The sequence below is a fragment of the Suricata suricatta genome, chromosome 2 (assembly GCF_006229205.1).
Source record: "Suricata suricatta isolate VVHF042 chromosome 2, meerkat_22Aug2017_6uvM2_HiC, whole genome shotgun sequence".
Lineage (NCBI taxonomy): Eukaryota > Metazoa > Chordata > Mammalia > Carnivora > Herpestidae > Suricata > Suricata suricatta.
Window position 1 is genome coordinate 27,296,047 of NC_043701.1, and position 20,880 is coordinate 27,316,926.

Below are 20,880 nucleotides of genomic sequence, written 5' to 3' on the forward strand. Positions count from 1 at the left end.
TTGAGGGTGTGACCAGTTGTGTTTGGGCTGGAGTACTATGTTCTAGCAACTGCTGTTTTTGTTGGAAATAGGTTGTCTTTTGGAATTTGCTTTGCTTCTCAGTTCATGGGAGTTCAGGTCCTCACCCCTCAGGACACAGTTCAGTCTTCATTGTTCAGTCAGCCATTTACCCCACGGCATCAGAAGAATGATTACTGAAGTTGCGGTTAATCAGTATAGCAGTTTGGGAGTTATGCAGGAAGCTGGAGTCTCTAGGATCTATTTTCCTTCCCTAAATAATGACTTTATCCTTTGCATTAGGAAATAAAAATAAAAACTGATACAATTCATTGATGTGGGCCTGGAAATTTTCATGTATAGATTATCTATATGTTTCACTTTCATCAGGAGAATTAATCATCTTAAAAAATAGAAAAGTGGGCAAGAAAAAATTGAAAGTACTAGAAAGTACTAAGGAAAATGACTACTAAATGCCAGGTAGCAGGGAAAAAATTATCTTAGTTTTCATAATATCAAAGAAGGTTTTGGGGCACAGCTTACATGGTGTCCAGAGAGTGAAACCCTTCACAGTGCAGTGTCCGGAAGTTGTGGAACTTATAAATGTAACGAGAATATATAAAAGGAGATGCACCATCAATGAGTGTCAAAATTAGGAACTAGTTGAGGCTTAGAAACCAATGAACTGTAAGGGGAAAATCTGACCTACGTTCCTTAACTCAACAGACTCAACAATAGCAATCAACTAAAACCGGCATGCACCTTGAACTCTAAAAATTCAAGGAATGAAAATAGGAACACATAATGGAAGCAAATGCAGTGGTTTTTTTTTTGTTTGTTTGTTTTTAAATACAAATGTACCGATCTGCTTTCACCAACTGTAAAAGCATTCTGACTTTATTTTCTAGCCAAAGTATACACTCAGTATATATACTTATATTTGCAATGCAGCAAATATTCCCCTAATCAACAAGCCATTTCTCTTTGCAGACCTAATACTCTATTGAACTGCTCTTAGAAACCGTACTCTATCGGCAGTGAGGCTAATCGGTTCCCACTTATCTATATTTGTAGGTAACTTTAGAGAAATTTTTCACGGGGTATTCACTTGTCCTTAGCAGCTTGCTAGGGACATAAGGGAAGTAAATTAATGTCCCGTGGACTCAAAGTGTTTTCAGTCTTACTGAGGATTTAAGATTTATATGTATTATTAAAATAGTAATTAATGTAAGCCAGTTTACTTACAGGTCAGAATGTATGAATGTATCTTACAGATACTAAGTCAATGATTCTCATATATTAGTGTGCATGAAAATGATGTCGGGAGCCCCCTAAACATGAAGCCACGTTTTGACCCAACAGGGTAGGGGCCTGTACCTTTGTCAAGCACTCCAGATTATTTGGATATTGTTGGGTAGGGCATAGAAAGTCAAGAATTGTCAGGATGGATTTATAGAAGGCAGCTGACTGGACATGAGTCTACAAGTCACACTTCAAGGATTGGTGGGATTTAAATATAGAGAAGGGAAGCATATTCTTGGAAGAGGGAAAGGCCTGAAGAAAAGCACAAATTTGGGAGCAAATGTAGGATAAGAAATAGACACCCAGAAAATAAGCCTGAGAAAAGCATGCAGGATAGCCACATAAAAGCTGATTTCCACTCCCCTCATATAGACTGTCTACACAGCTTACATATCCTGGTCAACCTAACTTCTTTATGAAGGTAACGAGAACATAAAAAGAATCTTTTATCTCTTCCTGCTGGAACCTGAGTTTCACATGTTACATTCAATCATAAGGCTCAAGGAACACACAAAAAAGCAAGCCCTATAGCTACAATTTCTAAGCCAACCAAATCGTGCCTATATACAAATTCTAGATCTGATCATCAGTAGCGGTATGAGATTAATAGTCATTATGGTATGTGTATGACATGGTTAAAAAAAATCATTGCCTTAGGAACCAGAAAGAATTGGATTTAAGTTATTATTACATCACTTCAGTACCTGGGACATTTTGCGTCTCTTTGCATGTTAGTTTCCAAATCTTTAATTAAAAGAGAAATAATTATAACAATACCTACAATAATAGTATGTTGTATAGGGTTTTGAAGATTAAACAAGGTGGTTATGTAAATTCCCTGACACATAGTAAATAACTGTAAATAAATGAATAATGTTTCTAATATTTTTACATTTGTAAAGAACATGTTTTAAATGAATAAATCCCTAATTACAAATTGATGTAATTCATTTTAGATCAGATAGGTAAAACATAGCACAGCTGTGATATATTAGGAGAGTTATGTTTTTCTGTACAAAGAACAGGTGCGTTTTGACAATGGTAGAACTGGTTAACAATGTGATCTGATTTGAACGACACCCTAAGATACGTTACCAAGGGGCCCAAAGTCTCCCATTAAGAATGTCATTCTTTGGTGTCTCTTAGAGAGTTAGACACTCATATGAGTCATTCATGCTTAGCGTGAATTATACTGTCAGATCTTTTCTCTCTGTGACAGTGAGGAGCAAGAGATTAGCTGGACATAAAGGAAAGGTGTAACCATTTAGTAATAAGGGGTACCCTAAAGACTGAGCTGGCTAGAGGCTGGGGCCACAATAGAAGGGTCTTGCAAGCCTTAGTCTGGTGGGAAGAGCGCCAGAATAGAGAAAATAGGGCATAGAAGGGAGGCACTGACAAATGTCAAGAGTTTTTCCTTCAGTCTCCATCTGGTTTGAGCGCCACTGTTCCTCCATTTCTGTTAAATGTTACACAAATGCCTTTTCATTTTTGGTATCATTTCATAAAGTAAAATCCTCTAAGATAAGAAAGTGAAGCTCAAATGATCTCACCAGGTGGCCTAAGGAAATTTAAGAACAGAAATGGTTTCCTAAAAAAAAAACCCAAAAAGCATGCAATGAACTATACAGGGTGTTATGTAGGGAAAAAAAAAGTATTGAAACTGTTTTGAGTAGCTGTGTTCCTTTAATGCATTTTTAAAGCACTTTTTATTATTATTGCTCATTATTTATTACTATTATTTGTAATTACTTTCTCTTTTTTTCACCTGAGAAATTTAAGATGTAATATACTACCTTTCTGGTTTGGAGACTTTTTTCTGTATACTCTGCTGATTTTCCTGAATCACTATCTGTGATACATCTTTAGCAATTTAGGCATTTAGAGGGGAAAAGTGCTTTCTCATCTATGTTAATAATACAGAGGACGTTGGTGGACGAGTTATCTTCTTCGATAAGAAAAGAAAGCAGTTGCATTAGGGTGGGATTAGAAATCAGGTCTAAATGCTAACCATATACTACATAAAAGTAAGGTTATTTATGCCAAGAGAAATTGACTATAAATTATAGAAAGAAATGTGTTCTATTTATACCTAGGGCTAGGTGCATAGTAGTTGTTTAGTTGAAGTGTATTGCATTATTAATTTACAACACAATTAGAAACAAACCAGAGTCCTAGCTCTGAGCAGTTGTAAAATACATCCTCCATGCCACTGTCAGAGCAGTCCTCCTCTTCACACATGTGCTTACACACACACACACACACACACACACACACACACATACACCCCTTGAATGGGCTCAATGACTTATCTCTGGGACGATTTCCTGTTAATTATCTAGTCAACATCAGCCCCATAGTGTCAACTCAGTCATGAAAAAGTGGAACAGGGCAGGGCTTATATAAGACTGTATGATAACTTTCAGTTTTCTATCAAAAGAGGCAGTGGGGCACAGGAAATACACAGAATTTTGCTTTCAAATAGTGAATACATCATTGTGCAACTGAGTGTGATATTGGGGAGAAAAATGCTGCTCAACATCAGAAGCAGTGTTATTTATCTTTTGAATGAGAGCAAAGAATTCCCATATGAAAGAGGTCAGAAGCTCTTCTCTGAGCCATACCTCACATAGGCAGTGCAGAGGGCTGCCTCAACACATTACTGGAGAAACCCTAGAAAAATCTGTACCAAAACCTTTACCTTTCACATTGCTGTACACTGAAATTCCTACTACTGGAATTGCTTTTTCAATTCACACACTGAAAATGCACTTTAGTTTTCTTTTTTTTTTTTAACAGTTTATTGTCAAATTGGTTTCCATATAACACCCAGTGCTCTTCCCCACAAGTGCCCTCCTCCATTACCACCACCTCCCTTCCCCTACCCCTCCCCCTTCAACCAGCAAGTGGCATGGGATTTCTTGCTAACACTCTTGGGCTTATCTCCTCATGTTAATTGTGACAGTAAAACAATAAAAGTCAAGATTTAATTTTAACTCATGTTGATCTGTCTAGGGCAGTAAATGATGATGACGGGCTGGAAAAATATTAATCCATGTTGGTTATTTAACATCTGCCTTATTTTGAGAAGAGCACTATCAAAGGTGCCTGCTCAGGACAATGAAGGTCCTCAGCTATGTTTTAGTTTATCGCAAGTTTTTCCTCATAGTTTTTACTCTGTTGATTTTACTGCCATTGCCAATCATCCTTCGCACCAAGGTAAGTGAACCTGGAGAAGAGGCTCGTGGATTTCCTGATTTATGTAACTGTCCTTTGATACTTTCTATGTAATTGCCTGGTTCAAAACTAGATGGGTGGTGCCACTCTGACTTTGAAGTCAGGATGGTTGTACATTGTGTTTTGTCCATTTTTGTCCTTTTTAATGGTTAAAGTTGGTTGATGCTCAGTATGACTAACTAGAATAATTAAATAACATATTCAATCAGAATTGTTCTCTGTCTGGCAACTGGATGAGAGGAAGAACAACAGAAGTACAACCCTTGAGATCTTGTCATTCTAGTTATCCATCTTCAGGGAGGATCCTGGGTTAGCATGATCCAATCTCCCAAGACCAGGCAGCTATGGGATACTGGGGAAAGAGCTAGTGGAACAACCAGGAGCCCCACGGTCTAGCACAGACTCATTTACTTGTTGTCTCTGTGGCTCAGTGTGGACCGCCAAACCTCCTAGATATTTAGTTTCTTCATGGAATGAGAAAACATTGAAAGCATGATGTAATTCCCTTGGTTAATTAGAAAATGTAATAAATGAGTGGACCATGTTCCAGTCATTTGTGATCTTGTTTTAGTTTGGTGTACTTATAAGCATCTTTCTGATTGCTTTTAAATGTAGTCAAAGTCCAGAACAATAAACCCAAGACATTTTTAATGCCATGGTAAAATGACTTGAATCAGCAAGCATTTAGTGAGTATAATAAGTGTCACTTGGTAAGAGGACAATCACTAGAGCTCAGCTCTCTGCTTTAGGTCCCAGGGATACCACTCACAAGCTGTGTGACTTGGGCAAATTAGTTAACTTCTCTGGGCTTCTGCTTTCTCACATGTAAGACTGGGAGAGTAACAGACTTGTTGTGAGGATTAAATGCATAAGCGCTCATCAGCAATGGCTGGCACACAGTAGGTAGGGCAGCAAAAGTCTCCCTAAATGTGTTGACCCACAGCTGGTGCAGTTCCCACCACCCCATGATGGCTTTCTGATGTTCTTCTTTAACAAATATTAATCAAGATTTTACCAGTCTACGTTAAAATAGAATCACAGTAATTATAATATGGTGGATCCTTCAGTCCCCTTGAGAAGCCTGCCACCGATCTAGGAATCTCCAGAGGAAATTCATGTGAGCTAATGAAAAATCCTTTTTGATTCTACGATGGTCCCCTCTGCCTGTAAAGCCAGAGAAGGGACTGGCCTCTGCTGCCCCCGGCTACTGGTTGCCTCTTGCAGGGGGCAGCCATGCAGTGCTAGCAGCCTCCCAGGCTGGGCCTCTCTCTCCTCACAATGATGACCTACAGTTCCTTGTTGAGGAAGGGAAGGACTCCCACCCTTTTGGGTCAAACATTGTTCTGAGCCCTCAAAGCCTTAAAGAATTTCTGGAGAAAACAATAAGCCCTGTCCATTGCTTTGATTTAGTTGGTTTTGTTTTTCAAATTATGTGTGATTAATCTTCCCTCTCCCCCTTCGGTTTCCTATGCCAGCTACTTCCTAGGACTCCTGTATGAGTCTCTGGTAGTTATGGACGCAGGACTTTAATCTGAATGCTGCTCTACCTGAACTCCCTTCAAAGACTTGTTACTCTATCTAGCATGCATGGTGGCCTCCTCTTTCTTGTGGGCCCTCCAGACCTGGCTGAATTCTACCATTCTACCATGAATACATCCTGGTTCATACTTGGACCCTTGCTATATTTTAATATTTCTGGGTTAGTTTCAGCATAAGTCCTTACTTATGGCAGAGAAAATTAAGGAATTAAGTTAGTCAGTACAAACTTATGCTATGACTGTATGACTATGATCTGTGCTGCTCCTTCAACATACATGTGCATGACACTCTGATTATCTTCCATAATTTTCAGAGGAAGTGAATATAAATTCATTGAAAGGGAGAACAATTAAATAAAAGTAGTGGTTTCAGTGCATGATTCATTATTCAGAAAGTATATTCTTGTTAAGAAACACTGTCATTAATTTTTTTTCTAGGCGCTATGACATGAGTACATTAGGTCTGTGGAGAAACCAGGGACCTGGCATCAAGTTGCATTTGATGAACTCTGTTCCTCTTTCCTTTTCCACTAATCAACTCATTTGTTAAAAATTCAATCAATGTTAATGTGAGGGTTTTTTCCTAGTATAATAACATGAGTTCATTTTTGCCTACTTCAAATGCATATTTAATCATTCAATCAACTGCTAAATAAACTCAAAGAATATTATTTTAACTGTTGCTTACAATGAAAGCAGAACTTTTTTTCAAACAATATGGGGCATGGGGGTCAAAATAGCCAAAATAACCTGGATGCAAATCACTTTATTGTAACTTTCAGGTTACCAAGCTGAAGAACCTTATGCTTCTAAACACCCAGTAACAGAACAACTAAAAAATTCAAGCAAAACAAAAAATCAATTTTACTTTATAAAAATACAATAACTCTACATGATGTAGAACAATGAATTATTGACTGATTTTTTTTTCATTTTTCTATTGCTTATTGAGTCATTTTTATAGATTGGCCTTAACCTATCTCAGTTATATCCATCAATTCCATCTCAATTCAGAAATGTATGGGGCACCTGGGTAGCTCAGTTGGTTAAGCAGCCAACCTCAGCTCAGGTCATGATCTCATGATTCATGGGTTCGAGCCTTGTGTTGGGCTCTGTACTCTCAACGCAGAGCCCACTTCAGATCCTCTATCTCCCTCTCTGTCTGCCTCTCCCACACTCTTGTATGCATGCTCTCTCTCCCACTCTCAAAAATAAACACTTAAAAAAAAAAGGAAATGTGGCATCAATGATTAGAGACCCTTAGTAGTTTTGTAATATAATATTCAAAGGGAAGCAGAAGGGATTCTCTTTGCAGAACATGCCTCTGTTATAGGCATTCTGCCAGCTGCTTTATCTGAATTATCTTATTTAACCTTCATTACAAACCAATAAGATAATCGCATATGTTCTATCATTCTCATTTTCCATTTGGGGAAGCTTATGCACAAAGATATGTGACCCAACAAAGCTCACATAGATGTATGGAAACTAGATTTAAACACAGATTCTGTCAGAAATCAGACTTCATACTTTACCAGTGATTATGTTTTAGTCTTTTCTATATTTTGTATTTTTTGAAGATTTACCTTCTATTTTGAAGAGTTATATAAAGTGTGACTTGATAGTCATTATCAACAACTCAGGCATTTCTCTTTGTGATAATACTTTAGAAGGTCAAAACACAGAAGGGGTGAATCTTAGCTGTTTCCTCACTTGACCTCTTGCTACTCAATGTCTTCTAGGTAGAAAATTGCAGTGATTGTAACTACTGAAAAGGGGCATATGGGAACTGAGGTAGCGGTCTTACATGTGTGTCATTTGCTGAATGTCCCAGAGTCTCAGCTCTACAAGCAGGTCATGTCAGCTTGTCAGCATATGCTGCCCCTTCCCTTCACACCTGTGCCCAGATGTTCATTGTGAGTCATGGCATCCAGGTGGCATCTTAAGATCTTCTAGCTGGAAGAAATTTTAAGACTGTTTTCCAATGTTTTCATAGAAATACTTTATAGCAAAGGAGACTATGCTCATGGTCATAAGTCAAACAGAAGCTCAAATTTAGTCCTTATGAATTAAGTATTATTATTAGTCCAATTCTGTAGATTAGAAACAGAGACAGAAACAAGTAAGCAAATTACCAAAATGTGGCTGTATAGATGTTTCCAGTCAACACCTGTCTGGCTCTAGAGCTGTGACCTCAACCACAACTGAATATCTGTGTTCTTATAGCTTCCACAGTGGTAATAGGTATATTCCTAATATATTGGGATAAATGTCGCTTTACTAAAGAAATCCCCCTTTTTTCTTGCTTTACAGTGAAACATCAGTTTTTAATTATGATATAAACATAAAGGTAGCATTAATTGTTCTCCAGTGAGTAGCTAGTGATCAATAAAACAAACCTGTAATATAATTCATACTTATGTAAAAATTTTAATGAAATTAATAATTGAATTTTCCTCATTTTAGAGAGGAAGTTTCTTAAATATTTCCAGATAAAAAGTTAAAATCGGCCTAATCCGCATGCCATAGTTCCAGTGGTATTCTCTGTGCAGCTTTGTTCTTTTATTACTGTTTTTTTTTGTTAATTTTTACTTTTCGCAGTACCCTCTACTATTCTCTTACTTATGTATCCAATTCTTGGCTTTTCTTTGATTTTCTATTAATGAGACAAAAATTAAAAAGAAAGCTAGAGTGTTTTGAGGAGCAGTAAGAGGAGAACATAAAACTTTCTGAGTGTATTTCTTCCAGGTATGTCTCACTGCATCTGGCTTATCCCTGGTTTACCCTAATTAGAACTCTTCCTTGAGATAAGGAGAGGGAAAACAGCCACGTGGAAACTGAGCAACATGTCCTAGTTGACTGGTTGTAAAACCAAAACCAGATTCAGTTATCTCTCAGATATTTCAGACTCTGTCTGCAAAATATTTTACACCAAGAGAGACTTGGAGAGAAAAGAGAATGGCAGAGTCCACATTGCAGAGCGTTAGTGTGCAGTCGCGACAAGGTTTAGGGAGGGGGCTACTACGGTGCTAAGGGCTGCTTATATCTGCAGCTGTCACGTGCTACCTGTGTTTTCCTGACAATATATTCATCTGATATGTCATGAGTTTCAAAGTTATAATATAAATTATAATAAATAGAAAAATTGATACAAATGAGAGACTTATTAGTGCCAAATCTAAAAATAAAAAATAAAATAACAAAACAGGAGAAATATCATGCTTGTAGAGAAATGTAAACTTATAAGTGATAAAGGATGTACCAGAAGGAGGGAAGTGGTGTGTTGAGGATTCTGACAGAGAAAAGGAAAATGAAGGGGAGAGAATTAAAATGACTACAAGTGAAAGAAGAGCAAAGAGGAAAATCTCCAAGAAAACATACTAAACTTTGAAAGGGACATGTCAAACAATTAAGCATTTCAATAGAAATAGTTGATATTGTTTTAAATGTTGGTTTAAAACATGGTAGGGACTTAAGATATGGGGGAAATGCTGTAAACTCCATGAAAGTAAGTACTTTAGTCACAAAAGAGCACCAAAGTTATGCAGGACAAAAAGAAAAAAAAAGTAGAAGTCATGCCAATAGTAATGTGGTAGATGAACAAAACCAGAAAATCCAAATTTGATATATATTTTTTCATGAGTATTTTATGAGACCTTGCTAAGCCCAAAGTGTTGTTCTAAGTGAACTGTGTATAAACATAGGTTTATTTATTTATTTATTTATTTATTTGTCTTTATTTGGAGAGAGAGAGCGACAGAGTGAGTGGGGGAGGGGCAGAGAGAGAGGGAGACACAGAATCCGAAGCAAGCTCCAGGCTCTGAGCTGTCAGCACAGAGCTCGACGCGGGGCTCGAACCCACTGACTGTGAGATCATGACCTGAGCTGAAGTTGGACCCTCAACCAACTGAGCCACCCAAGGTGTCCCTAAACATAAGTTTAAATTAATGTTTCTACTTTTAAGTACCTGTGCAGTTTCTGAAAGGTCAGTATACACTGTGACAAACATTAATCACAAAGTAAGTTTGTATATGAATGCATGCCAAACGATTTAAGCAAATAATTTGTGTCTAGACATGTAATTAAAAGGCAAATAGATTTCTAAGGATTCATCCTCCTACAGCCGCCCGCGTCCCAATCACACACAGTCCTACTTGCCCACCACCTGCTGCTCTGTTTTCTTTATCTCCCTGAACCTGCTAGCCTTCACCCCATTCCCAAGTCTGAAACCTGTGTGTCATCTCAGATGCTTCAAATCATCAGTCTGTGTTGCCTCACTTCCTAAATCCCCGCCTCCCATCTGCTTCTTCGTCTCTGTGCTGGCACTGCTTTCCTTGAGGCTGTCCCATCTCTCCTTCCAATGGACCATTTTCATAGTCTTTTTCCCAACGTCTCCTCCCAGAGCGCCACTTTTTAAATGCCAACCTGGTCCTATTGTACCTCTGGTCAAACTTGTTCAATGACTCCCTTTTTCTTAGAGAGGAAACAAATATCTAAACAAAACATGTATACAATGGTGGATCTTTAAGATTTTGCCATCGATTTGTCCTAACAACCCTCTCCCAAACCCCAAGTACCCGTCTCCCACATTCATGTTTTCCACGTTAGCAGTTTTTCATTATTTGCAGTCCCTAGATTACTATTGACTATTCGTGGCTATTCTTGACTCTCTGCCTTTGCACATGCTGTACCTTCATCCTGAAATGCCCTATGCTCGTGCTCTGTCCTTTGTGAGGAAGGCAGCTCAGGCAGTGATACAAACTGGGAACCATCCTCGATGCTCTCAGGACATCTTGGATACCTCAGCTAGCGTTATAGTACGTGTTCCACTTTGCTTTAGTCATTGCCTCCTCCAGCACATGGAGCGTACTGTTTAATTTTTGTTCCCTCTGGCACCAAACATAGTGCCAGGTACACAGCAGATTGTTGATAACTATACTGAATGGAACTGATGATACCTCATGGTAGAAGGAAGTGGAAACTTAATCAAGTTCTTGGAGGAAAGGTAGGTTGCAGGAGAAAGAAGATGATCAAAGGAAGGAACTTCAAATAGAGCGACAAGTGTGGCAAAGACAGAAAAAGAATGCTGGAGTGAGAGGAGGGTGTCTTTTTTTCCCCTTCCATGGTACATTTTTATACCTAGTTTGGTAATGATAATCAATATGAACATCCACTATAAGCCTCATAGCAGTCATTAGAAATACTCAATATTACCCCACTTTTACAGATAAGCAAACAGAGGCTTAAAGAGGGGAAGCAATTTGCCCAAAGCTACACAGTCTATAAAGGGAGTAAGAGGATTTAAACACAAGTCTGTCTGACTCCCAAGCCCATCAAGGATATTGCTTCTTTAATAGTATTTATATCAGATCTTTAAAAGCTTGTGCACAGTTTGCCTTACTCCATTGTTTTCTGGGTTTTCAACTACAAAAGCATAAGTTGAGATGAGTCCTCCCTCTGCCTGAATTGCAGGTGATCATGACCCAGGATCCACAAATAGTGTGAGCAAGCCCGAGACTTGGGTTGTTTTTACACTGCAGAGATTTAGGGGCTTTGCCACAGCATAGCCTCAGCTGCCGTGACTTATCTTGCACAGTCTGAAAAACTCCCCAGGTGACTGTCATGCTACCCCTGGCCCATTTCCTCATCTGTAAAATGAACAAGACTCTTAAAATAGTTTTAAATGTTGTCTGCAGATCAGCCACCCCAGATTCTCCTGAGCTACTTGTTTAAAATCACAACCTCTGCCTGCGAAGCCCAAGATGCTGCACGCCTAACAGACTCCTCATGATTCTGAAGCAGTCAGTTCACAGACTGTGTCTTGATCGCTCTCTAAGGCATTCTCAGGTTGGAGAACGAGGTGAACTCTGTGGTCATTTCAGTTCCTCTGTGCGCATGGCGTATGAGGACTGTACATAACCATTGCTAATTAGTTGTGGAGGTTAAATGAAAAGTAGGAGTTGATCATTCCCCAGTAATTGGCATTCCCCACCAATTGCCTTTCCCTGCTATCTATTTGGGCTAAAAACAAGAAATGCTAGTTATTTTTCCTAACTTTGTAGTTGAGCTCCTCCTTACTCTTTATCTTCCAACGTGAGAATATTTCTAGTCATGTTAGGCCTTGTAATTAATATGGATTTAGTCTTGAGAAATCATTGCAGCAGAAAATGTAGGTGTATCACAAACCATGCAAAGCCCTTTACAGGCTCTGTCAAATAATAATAGTGTTTTTCTTGTAGCACACAGATTTAAAATGCATGATTTTTCTCCTTTCTTAATTGCTTTTCGTCCTCTTTAGAAAATCAATTGCAGTGAGTGAGGTCTGTGATTGGTCCTGCTTTTCTCCAGCTGTGCTGAGAGATCATACCCACATACATACTAATTCATCAGCCAAATTGCTCCCTAATACCAGTCAGAGTGTCATTAAAGAAAGGAGGGAAGGGGCGAAAGAAACTATATTTTTAAGCCTAATTTTTATTTCAATTCCATCTGGAGGTATAATTTAAAAGAGAACCAAGGTGATTTTTAAATATAATCAGCCACATTTCCCCAGACAGTTTGACAGTTGGAATTTGTGGAGGAGAAACCATTATCCAGATTGCCTAGTCATAGCTTCATTCGCCTTCCTGCCTCGGCAGCAGGTACCCTGGCTGCACTTTGTTGAGGTGGTTAAGACAAGATAGGACTGTGTTATTGCTAAATGGGGCCTGGGGACACATGAAAGTGTCAGCTGTGAGGAAGTAACCTACGCAGGAAAGGTTTTGGCTCCAATGCTTGTTTACTGGCAAGAGAGATGAGCGCTCTGGGGGAAATGTAGGGACATTCCCGCTCTGGGGCGAGGGTTAAGATATCCGGTGCCAGACAAGTGGGAGAGAAAACAAAAAGGAAAACAAGGCAAAGCAAAGAAGTTCCTAATGCTCAGAACTCTATGTTTTGGATTGCAAGTGAGAGTTTTCTATAAGGATCAAGCCCTATACATAGAAACAACTGTAGGGAGAACACAGAAAAACTGTGAGAAGAAAATATTTATTCAAGAAATATTCCTGAGTACTTCCTATGTGCCAGGCACTGCTTTCAATGAGGGAATAGAGCAGCAAATTAAAATATATATATATTCTCGTGGCATTTTTGCTTGGATTGAATCCCAGCTATACCACATACTAGCAATGTGATCACTGATCTTTAGTTGAACATGGAATTACAATACGGACCTCACAGAATTCTGGTGCACATTAAGTCACCTGGAACACCAAGTATTTTATCTGGCATGTAGTAGGACATTTGTCCATTTACTTGGCAGATGTCGTCACCTTTTATATAAGTTCTTCTATCTATAAAGTTTATGATCAGGAGTGTAAATGCAATTTGTACAGTTAGGATCCCTCTACCCCAACCCCTTGTCCACGCAAACACAAAGCAAATACATGTTTCTACAGATCAGAATGGGTCAGACAAGCAACCAAGGGGAGTAAAGGTGAGAACTTAATGGTTCAAAATGCTCCCACATCATCCTAGGGTCAGTCAAGTTCAATGAGCCAAACTAAGTGCCAGAGAGTAGTTTTCTTGCAGCTATGGGGAGAGGTGGAAAGCTAGACAGACAACTGTCTGTGGCAGCATTCAAAGGAGGCAGATACTCCCCAGCCTCTCACCCAGCACCTGACTCGAGCTACTGGATCCCGCAAGATGACTGGATTTGCATTGTCCTGGTAGGGCAGGACCCCAGGCTGTTAAGATAAGACATTCTAGATTGGAAGCTAAGAACATAATTACTGGAGGCAAGTGTAAAGCTTCTAGATGAGGAATAATGAATATAGAAAGAATAACGACAAAAATAAAATAATTACCACTCTGGATAAATATGAAAATAAAATTTCAGCATGCAAAAGGACAATTAAGAAAGACTGAGAATGAAATCCACACAGTGATGAAAGCACTGCAAATCTAAGGAAAACAATAGGGGAATCAAGCATAAGATGAAGGACTTGAGATAGAGATTGTAAAGCTTGTTAAAAAGCTATAATAATTAAAAGTTTAATAATTTTGCAGGAAATGGTTTTTAAAGGTGGCTGTGATTGAGGAACAAAATAAAGAGCCCAGACACGTATGTGCCTGAATTTATAGAAATTTGGCATAAGAAATGTGTAACAACAGGAATTGGTGGGAAAAAGATGGACCATCCAATTTAAAAAGCCAGGACATTTGGCTACGCATTTAGGAAAAATAAGGTATCAGATTCCTATATAAATAAATTGAGTCCCTACACTTTAAAAGTTTTAACTTCAGAAAAAAAGATGGGAGTACATAATGTGGGAAGAACTTCTCATACAAGGTAGCAAAAATAAAAAAGTTTTAAAATAACTGCATTAACACTAAAAACTTGTCAGCCAAAAATACAATAAAGCAAATTGCGTAGATGAGCCAGAGACTAAGAAAAATTTTTGCAAATAATTTAACTTCTGAAGAAATAATAAGAATCTAAAAAATAACTCCACAGACTCATGAAAAAATGAAGCAAACAAGCAACAGAAAAAATAAGAGGCTATAAATAAGGTAATTTGCAGGAGAGAAACAATTATGTTAAATTACCATGAAAAAATACTTCAGTGGTATTCAAGCAAATACAAATTAAATTAAGAAGAACTTGTCATGCTATCAGATTGTCAGATAAATAAATTAGCCCAATATACCAATGGTTGGTGAAATCGACCTTTCTCACATTGTTGGCACTGACATAAATGGATACAACGATCTTGGATATCACTTGAACAATACTCACTACAGTTACAATCTACTCCTTCCATCTAGAAATTTCACTGCAAGTTTTATAAATATATACTCTAGCTTAGAAAAATCTCTTTCCTGTATCCATGTGGAGGTAGGTACAAAGATGTTGGGGAAAGTGCTCTAAACAGCCTTTAGTAGAAAATGGACAAATGAATTATAATAAGTTCAGAAAAAGAAATGTCGTATCCACTTAAAATGAATTAATAATAAGCCTACATGTATCTATGAACACATTTGAAATATATGAGTAATATGGACAATTAGAGTAAATAGGCATTTTTGCATGAATAAAAAAGTTGAAAAATGACAAATACAGTAAACCTTACTTAATTTTAAAACCACATGTTGTTTATTAATGTATTAGTGTCTATATGTAGTAAAATCACAAAAACATGGAGAGAAAGGCTACAGACCACATTCTAGACAGTAGTTGACTTTGGGGATTGACCAAGAAGAAAGAAATGAATGAGAATACATGCAATGTTTTATTTATTTAGAAATATTAAAGCAAATGTGGCAAGTTGTCAACATTTTTAAAATATGAAGTGTACAAGTGCATTATTTTATCATATGTTCTTAATATTTTATTTCATAATTGGAATACTACTCAACTAAGAAAAAGAATGAAATCTTGCCATTTGCAACCATGTGAATGGATCTAGAGAATGTTATGCTAAGTAAAATAAGTCAGTCCGAGAAAGACAGATCTCATATGATTTCACTCATATGTGGAATTTGAGAAACTCAACAGATGAACAAAGTGGAATGGAAGGATAAATAAGATAAAAACAGAGAGGAAGGTTGGGGTACCTGGGTGACTCAGCTGATTAAGCATCCAGCTCTTGGTTACAGCTCCAATCATGACCTCATGGCCTGGTAGGTTTGAACCCCGCATTGGATTCTGTGCTGGCAGTGTGGAGACTACTTGGAATTCTCTCTTTCCCTCTGTCTCTGCCCTCCCCCACTTATGCTATCTCTATCTCTCTCAAAATAAATAAATAAACTTAAAAAAAAACCAGAGAGGGAAGCAAACTATAAGAGACTGTTAAACAAGAGAACAGGGGTGCCTGGATGACTCAGTCAGTTAAGCATCTGACTTCAGCTCAGGTCATGATCTCCTGGTTTGTGAGTTCAAGCCTTGCATCAGGCTCTGTGCTGACAGCTCAGAGCCTGGAGCATGTTTCACATTCTATGTCTCCCTCTCTCTCTCTGCCCCTCCCCCACTCACACTCTGTCTCTCAAAAATAAATAAACATTTTAAAAAATTAAATACAGATGGAGTGCCTGGGTGGCTCAGTCAGTTGGGTGTCGGACTTCCAACGGCTTAGGTCATATCTCTGTTCCTGAGTTCAAGCCCCGGGTCAGGCTCTGTGCTGACAGCTCAGAGCCTGGAGCCTGTTTTGAATTCTGTATCTTTCTCTCTCTCTCTCCCCCTCACCTGCTTGTGCTCTGTCTCTCTTTCTCTCAAAAATAAGTAAACATTTTTTAAAAATTAAAAAAATTAAATAAGAGAACAAACAGAGGGCTGCTGGAGGGGAGGTAGGTTGGGGGGATGGGCTAAATGGGTGATGGGTCTTAAGGAGGGCATTTGCTGGGATGAGCACTGGGTGTCATATGTAAGAGATGACTCACTGGGTTCTACTCCTGAAGGCAAGACTACACGGTATCCCAACTAACTTGAATTTAAATTAAAAAATAGAAGAATTGTAAAATATATTGCTAGAAAGTTCCTAATACCTTTATTTAAATGTCAGAAAACAGGAATTTCTTGTCCATATTTATAATTAGTCTGCACTTAAAAGCTTCATCTTTCTCTGGTGATATGAGTATCTCTATGCAATAGAAAAAGTGATGATGGCCCTAAATGATCCAGGGAGGCACAGTGTACATAGAGCAGGAGACTGTGGTGAAGTGACATTATACTTCACACTCTGTAACAGAACTTACAACATCTGTATTCTGCACAACTGCCTTTTGTCTGGTTGAATGTGGTTTGTTTGCTGAACTTACCCATGTAAGTTTTGGAAATCATAATGAGTATATAAAGTTTTCAGCAGAAGTTTTTTTCTTTTCTTTTATTTTGAGGTGTTTTTATTTGAAAAGCCCTCTCAACTCCCCCCACCCTTGTTTCGTGTAGTATTTGGAGAATGAATCATGATTTTTAAAAATCCTTTTTGTAAGATCAGTCTCAGAATTTTGAATCTTTTTTTTCTTTCTCTATTATTGTGTTGCTCTAACTCAGCTCAAGAATTCATATGCTAAAGTGCTTTCCTATTTCTAGAACAAAATTTTATTTAAATTATTACTGGTTATGGTTGCAGAGTTCATTTTAATAAGATATCAGTGATTTCCACTAGACTGAGAGGACTTGAAAGAGAGGGGGAAACAACTCACCCACAATCTAAGTGACTAGACATTGGTCTCCTTTAATTGTGGCTTTATCATTATTTGCCTGTGGTAGTAGTGGTGGTGGTTGTGGTGCATAGTGGTTGTAATGGTGGGGACAGCTCTATTTTAGGACTAGGAGGCTTGCTAAGAAGGTGGAGGAAGAGAGGGAAGAGAAAAAATTAAAGGGATCAACAGGAGACAAATATGGTAGAGCTAGAGACAATGGGTCAGTCTACAGCTTTCTACCAATGAAATGAAGGAATTTTTCCTCTACCTCAGAGCCGGTTCTGTGAACCAGATACCCAGCATACCCCTTCAGTGACAGCACAGACAACTTACGAGTTTTCTTCTTCATTAGAAGAAGCTGGTCACCAAAAATTACTCACCTTAATAAATTAGTTTTTTTTAATAGATATGAATAACAGAAAACAATGAAATGTATTCATCCATCTTTTGTTACTTCTTAACAAGAATATTCACAGATATTTGACTTTAAAAAATAATTTTACATATTTTAAATGCCTGAAGAGTATTGATGGGAAAGAATACTTTCCTTTGCATAAGTCCCAAGGAAGATCACATAATAGAAAACAGGAACTGGAAGGAGATAGTCTTAGGATGGCTAAGATCAAAAGGATAGCTATAATTTATCAGCCAAAAGAAGGACACCTTTGAGAATGAAAAATGTTGCTAATCAAAAAAATACATGTACAATAGATGTAAACCAGCACTATCCCAAGAAAACTCAGACAGATTGCCATCCTACCCACTCAGAGAGAGATAATTCTGTATTCCTCCTTTTCTAGACCTTAAGCTTTCCTGAACATATGAAAAATGGGGCACTTCCCACAGATTCTAGGAAGGCAGCTCTCAGGGACAATGCAGATATGGTGCCTTAACCAGCTGCAAATATAATCTCCTGGGATTCAAATGTAAAAGTATAAAATGTGTATGCGTGTTTGGGGGAAGCTCGGTAGACAAGACATAAGTTTGCACCTTACATTGAAGGATGGACTTTTCAAAATATGTTCTAAATCTAGGGCTTAAAATTGAGCAGGATGTTATTACCTAGAAGTATGCATCCAATTTGGAAGCCAGATTAAACAGAAAAGGGAAAAAGGAAGTAATCCACTGCTTCTCAAACTTTAACTTGTATATGAATCACCCAGGGAACCTGAAAATACTGATTCCAATTCAGTGTGTCTGGGGAAGGGCCTGATGTCTGCATTTCTCACAAGCTGTGGTCTCATGCTGATGCTGCTGGTCCGCGCACTCAGGGGGCGAGGCAGAAACTCAAACAAACAGTCCAAGTGTTGGTTCTGGAATGGTAAAGCAAGATTTATTTGCAAGGCAGAGTATCTAGGTATTTTTATTACCAGATCTTTTATTCAAATGCCAACAAAGGCCAAGCAGATAAGAGAATAAAGTGAAATGGTGCGGTGGTGCCCTGCAGCACTGAAAAGAGCAAGTCACTCTCTGAAGGACAAACTCTCCTCAAATCTGAAGAATTACCGACATGGAAAAATATGATCCTATTCTTACCAAATTCCTTAGTTTTTTCAAGGAAAGCCAGAAATTCAGATTTTATTTTTAATATGAAATTGGTTTGTAAATCATGATTCAAATTAAACACACACACACACACACACACACACACACACACACACCCCACACACACTCATGCACACATACCATTGTGAATTAAATAAATTCTATTCAGTCTTGGTCATCAGCTTGCAACCGCTTCATCCAAATAGTCAAACTGATCAAAGTGTCCAAGAGTCTGGAGTATGGTTACAGGCAGGTAGAAGCTTCCACTTAAGGGCATCTGGGGACTTACTGGTATGACTACCTGGCTGAATATTATGTATTTAAGTTCAGAAAAAGGCTGCATAATAAAAGCAGGGATCAGAACCCAAGTATCAGGAAGGTGTATAAATAAACTGCTTAGAAATAGAGAGCTGAAGGTCCTCTGGGTGGCTCAGTCTGTTAAGCACGTGCCTTTGGCTCAGGTCATGATCTTGCAGTTTGTGAGTTCGAGCCCCACATCGGGCTCGTGCTGACAGCTCAGAGCCTGGAGCTTGTTTTGGGTACTGTGTCTCCTTTTCTCTCTCTACCCCTTCCCTATTTGTATGCCCTCTTCTCTCTTTCAGAAATAATAAATGAATAGACTTAAAAAAAGACTTTTAAAGAAATAGCTGATGTCAGGAAGTATTTAGGGTAAGTCTTATTATAGTTAGACTGAAAGTGGCCTTGAATGAAAGATGAGGATTTTGGATTATTTTCAATAAACAACCGAAAATCACTGCTTTAATTTTTAAAAATGTTTTTAATGTTTATTTTTGAGAGAGAGAGAGAGACACAGAGCATGAGTAGGGGAGGGTCAGAGAGAGAGGGAGACACAGAATCAAAAGCAGGCTCCAGGCTCTGAGCAAACAGTCAGCACAGAGCCTGACGTGGGACTCAAACCCACAAACTATGAGATCATGACCTGAGCTGAAGTCGGCTGCTTAACTGACTGAGCCACCCAGGCACCCCATCACTGCCTTGATTTTAAGTCAGGGCTGGGCCAGTTAAAATATGAAAGTTATTAGAAAAGCTAATAATTTAAAGCATGAAATTTTACTTTTTATTGTGTTTTAAAAATTCTGCCACTGAGCAGAATATGATGTCTAGCTGAAGTATACCCATATGGAGATGCAACAGGGGTTATGTTAGCTAACACCATCTTTTCTGTTTCAGCAATTCCCTTATAGATTGGCACTCCTAATAGATTTCAGAGTGGCTAGTCCCTTACTCTGGCTCTATACAAGGGAATGACGCAATCAGAGTGGATCCTTGGAAGATGATCTGGTTGTAGAACAGCTTTGTCTGCAGTGGAGGAGGTGGGGCCAGATTTGAGAGAGACAAAGGACAGAGGATGGATGGGCGATCTGGTTGTGGCTAAAGAACAAGACAATAAAAGAGCTTGTTTTTCTTTGAAATCTGGGTTCTTGCAAATATGGTAGAAAACAGAGTCATAAGGAGGAACTTTGGGTTATTCATGTATTCTCACCAAGAGAAAACGCACACCTGGTCGTTCTTATGCACCGACATTTTAATTAAGCTAGTATTCACAGAGTCTCTCCAGAGCAAATCAGAAATTTCAGTCAAGGCTCAGGTTTGCTTCGTTGTTTTATTATGGATATTATAGAGGCAGACTTTTATAAAACTGTCAGCATCCAAACACCTTTATTCTTTCCCCTAAAAAAGATAACACAATGAAGATATAACATAATCTGTTTTATTATGGATTTCTTAGGCCCCCGCTGAAAGTGCAGGGATGCCAGATGACCAAACACCAGGCTCAGAGGATTCAGCCTGACATGGGTGAATCAGAGGGCAGCAGAGCTAGAAATTTTATTGCCCTGGGAAAACCATAAGTACAACACTTCATTAAATTCAGATAGCAGTTTTTGTAAACTTTTCAAATGCAACTCAGAATTTGCAGAGATTAAGAACTGAGAGGACAAAACAAAGACATAAAATGGAGGCTAACTTTTGTGGATCACTTAGTACCCTCCAGGTGATTTCATTTCAAAATTATCTATATAAGCCAAATATAATAATACACTTTAACTTTTTTATTGACATGTAA

At 38.3% G+C, this 20,880-nt stretch overlaps 1 protein-coding gene across 1 annotated transcript in view; it reads left to right on the top strand.

The window, feature by feature from the left end:
* Positions 1-4,416: 4,416 nt before the first annotated feature.
* SLC13A1 (solute carrier family 13 member 1) overlaps positions 4,417-20,880 on the top strand; it is a 125,248-nt gene continuing 108,784 nt past the window's right edge. The window contains exon 1 of the mRNA XM_029924122.1: positions 4,417-4,515. Coding sequence (XP_029779982.1) covers positions 4,417-4,515 — 99 coding nt within the window. The remainder of the gene's footprint in view (positions 4,516-20,880) is intronic.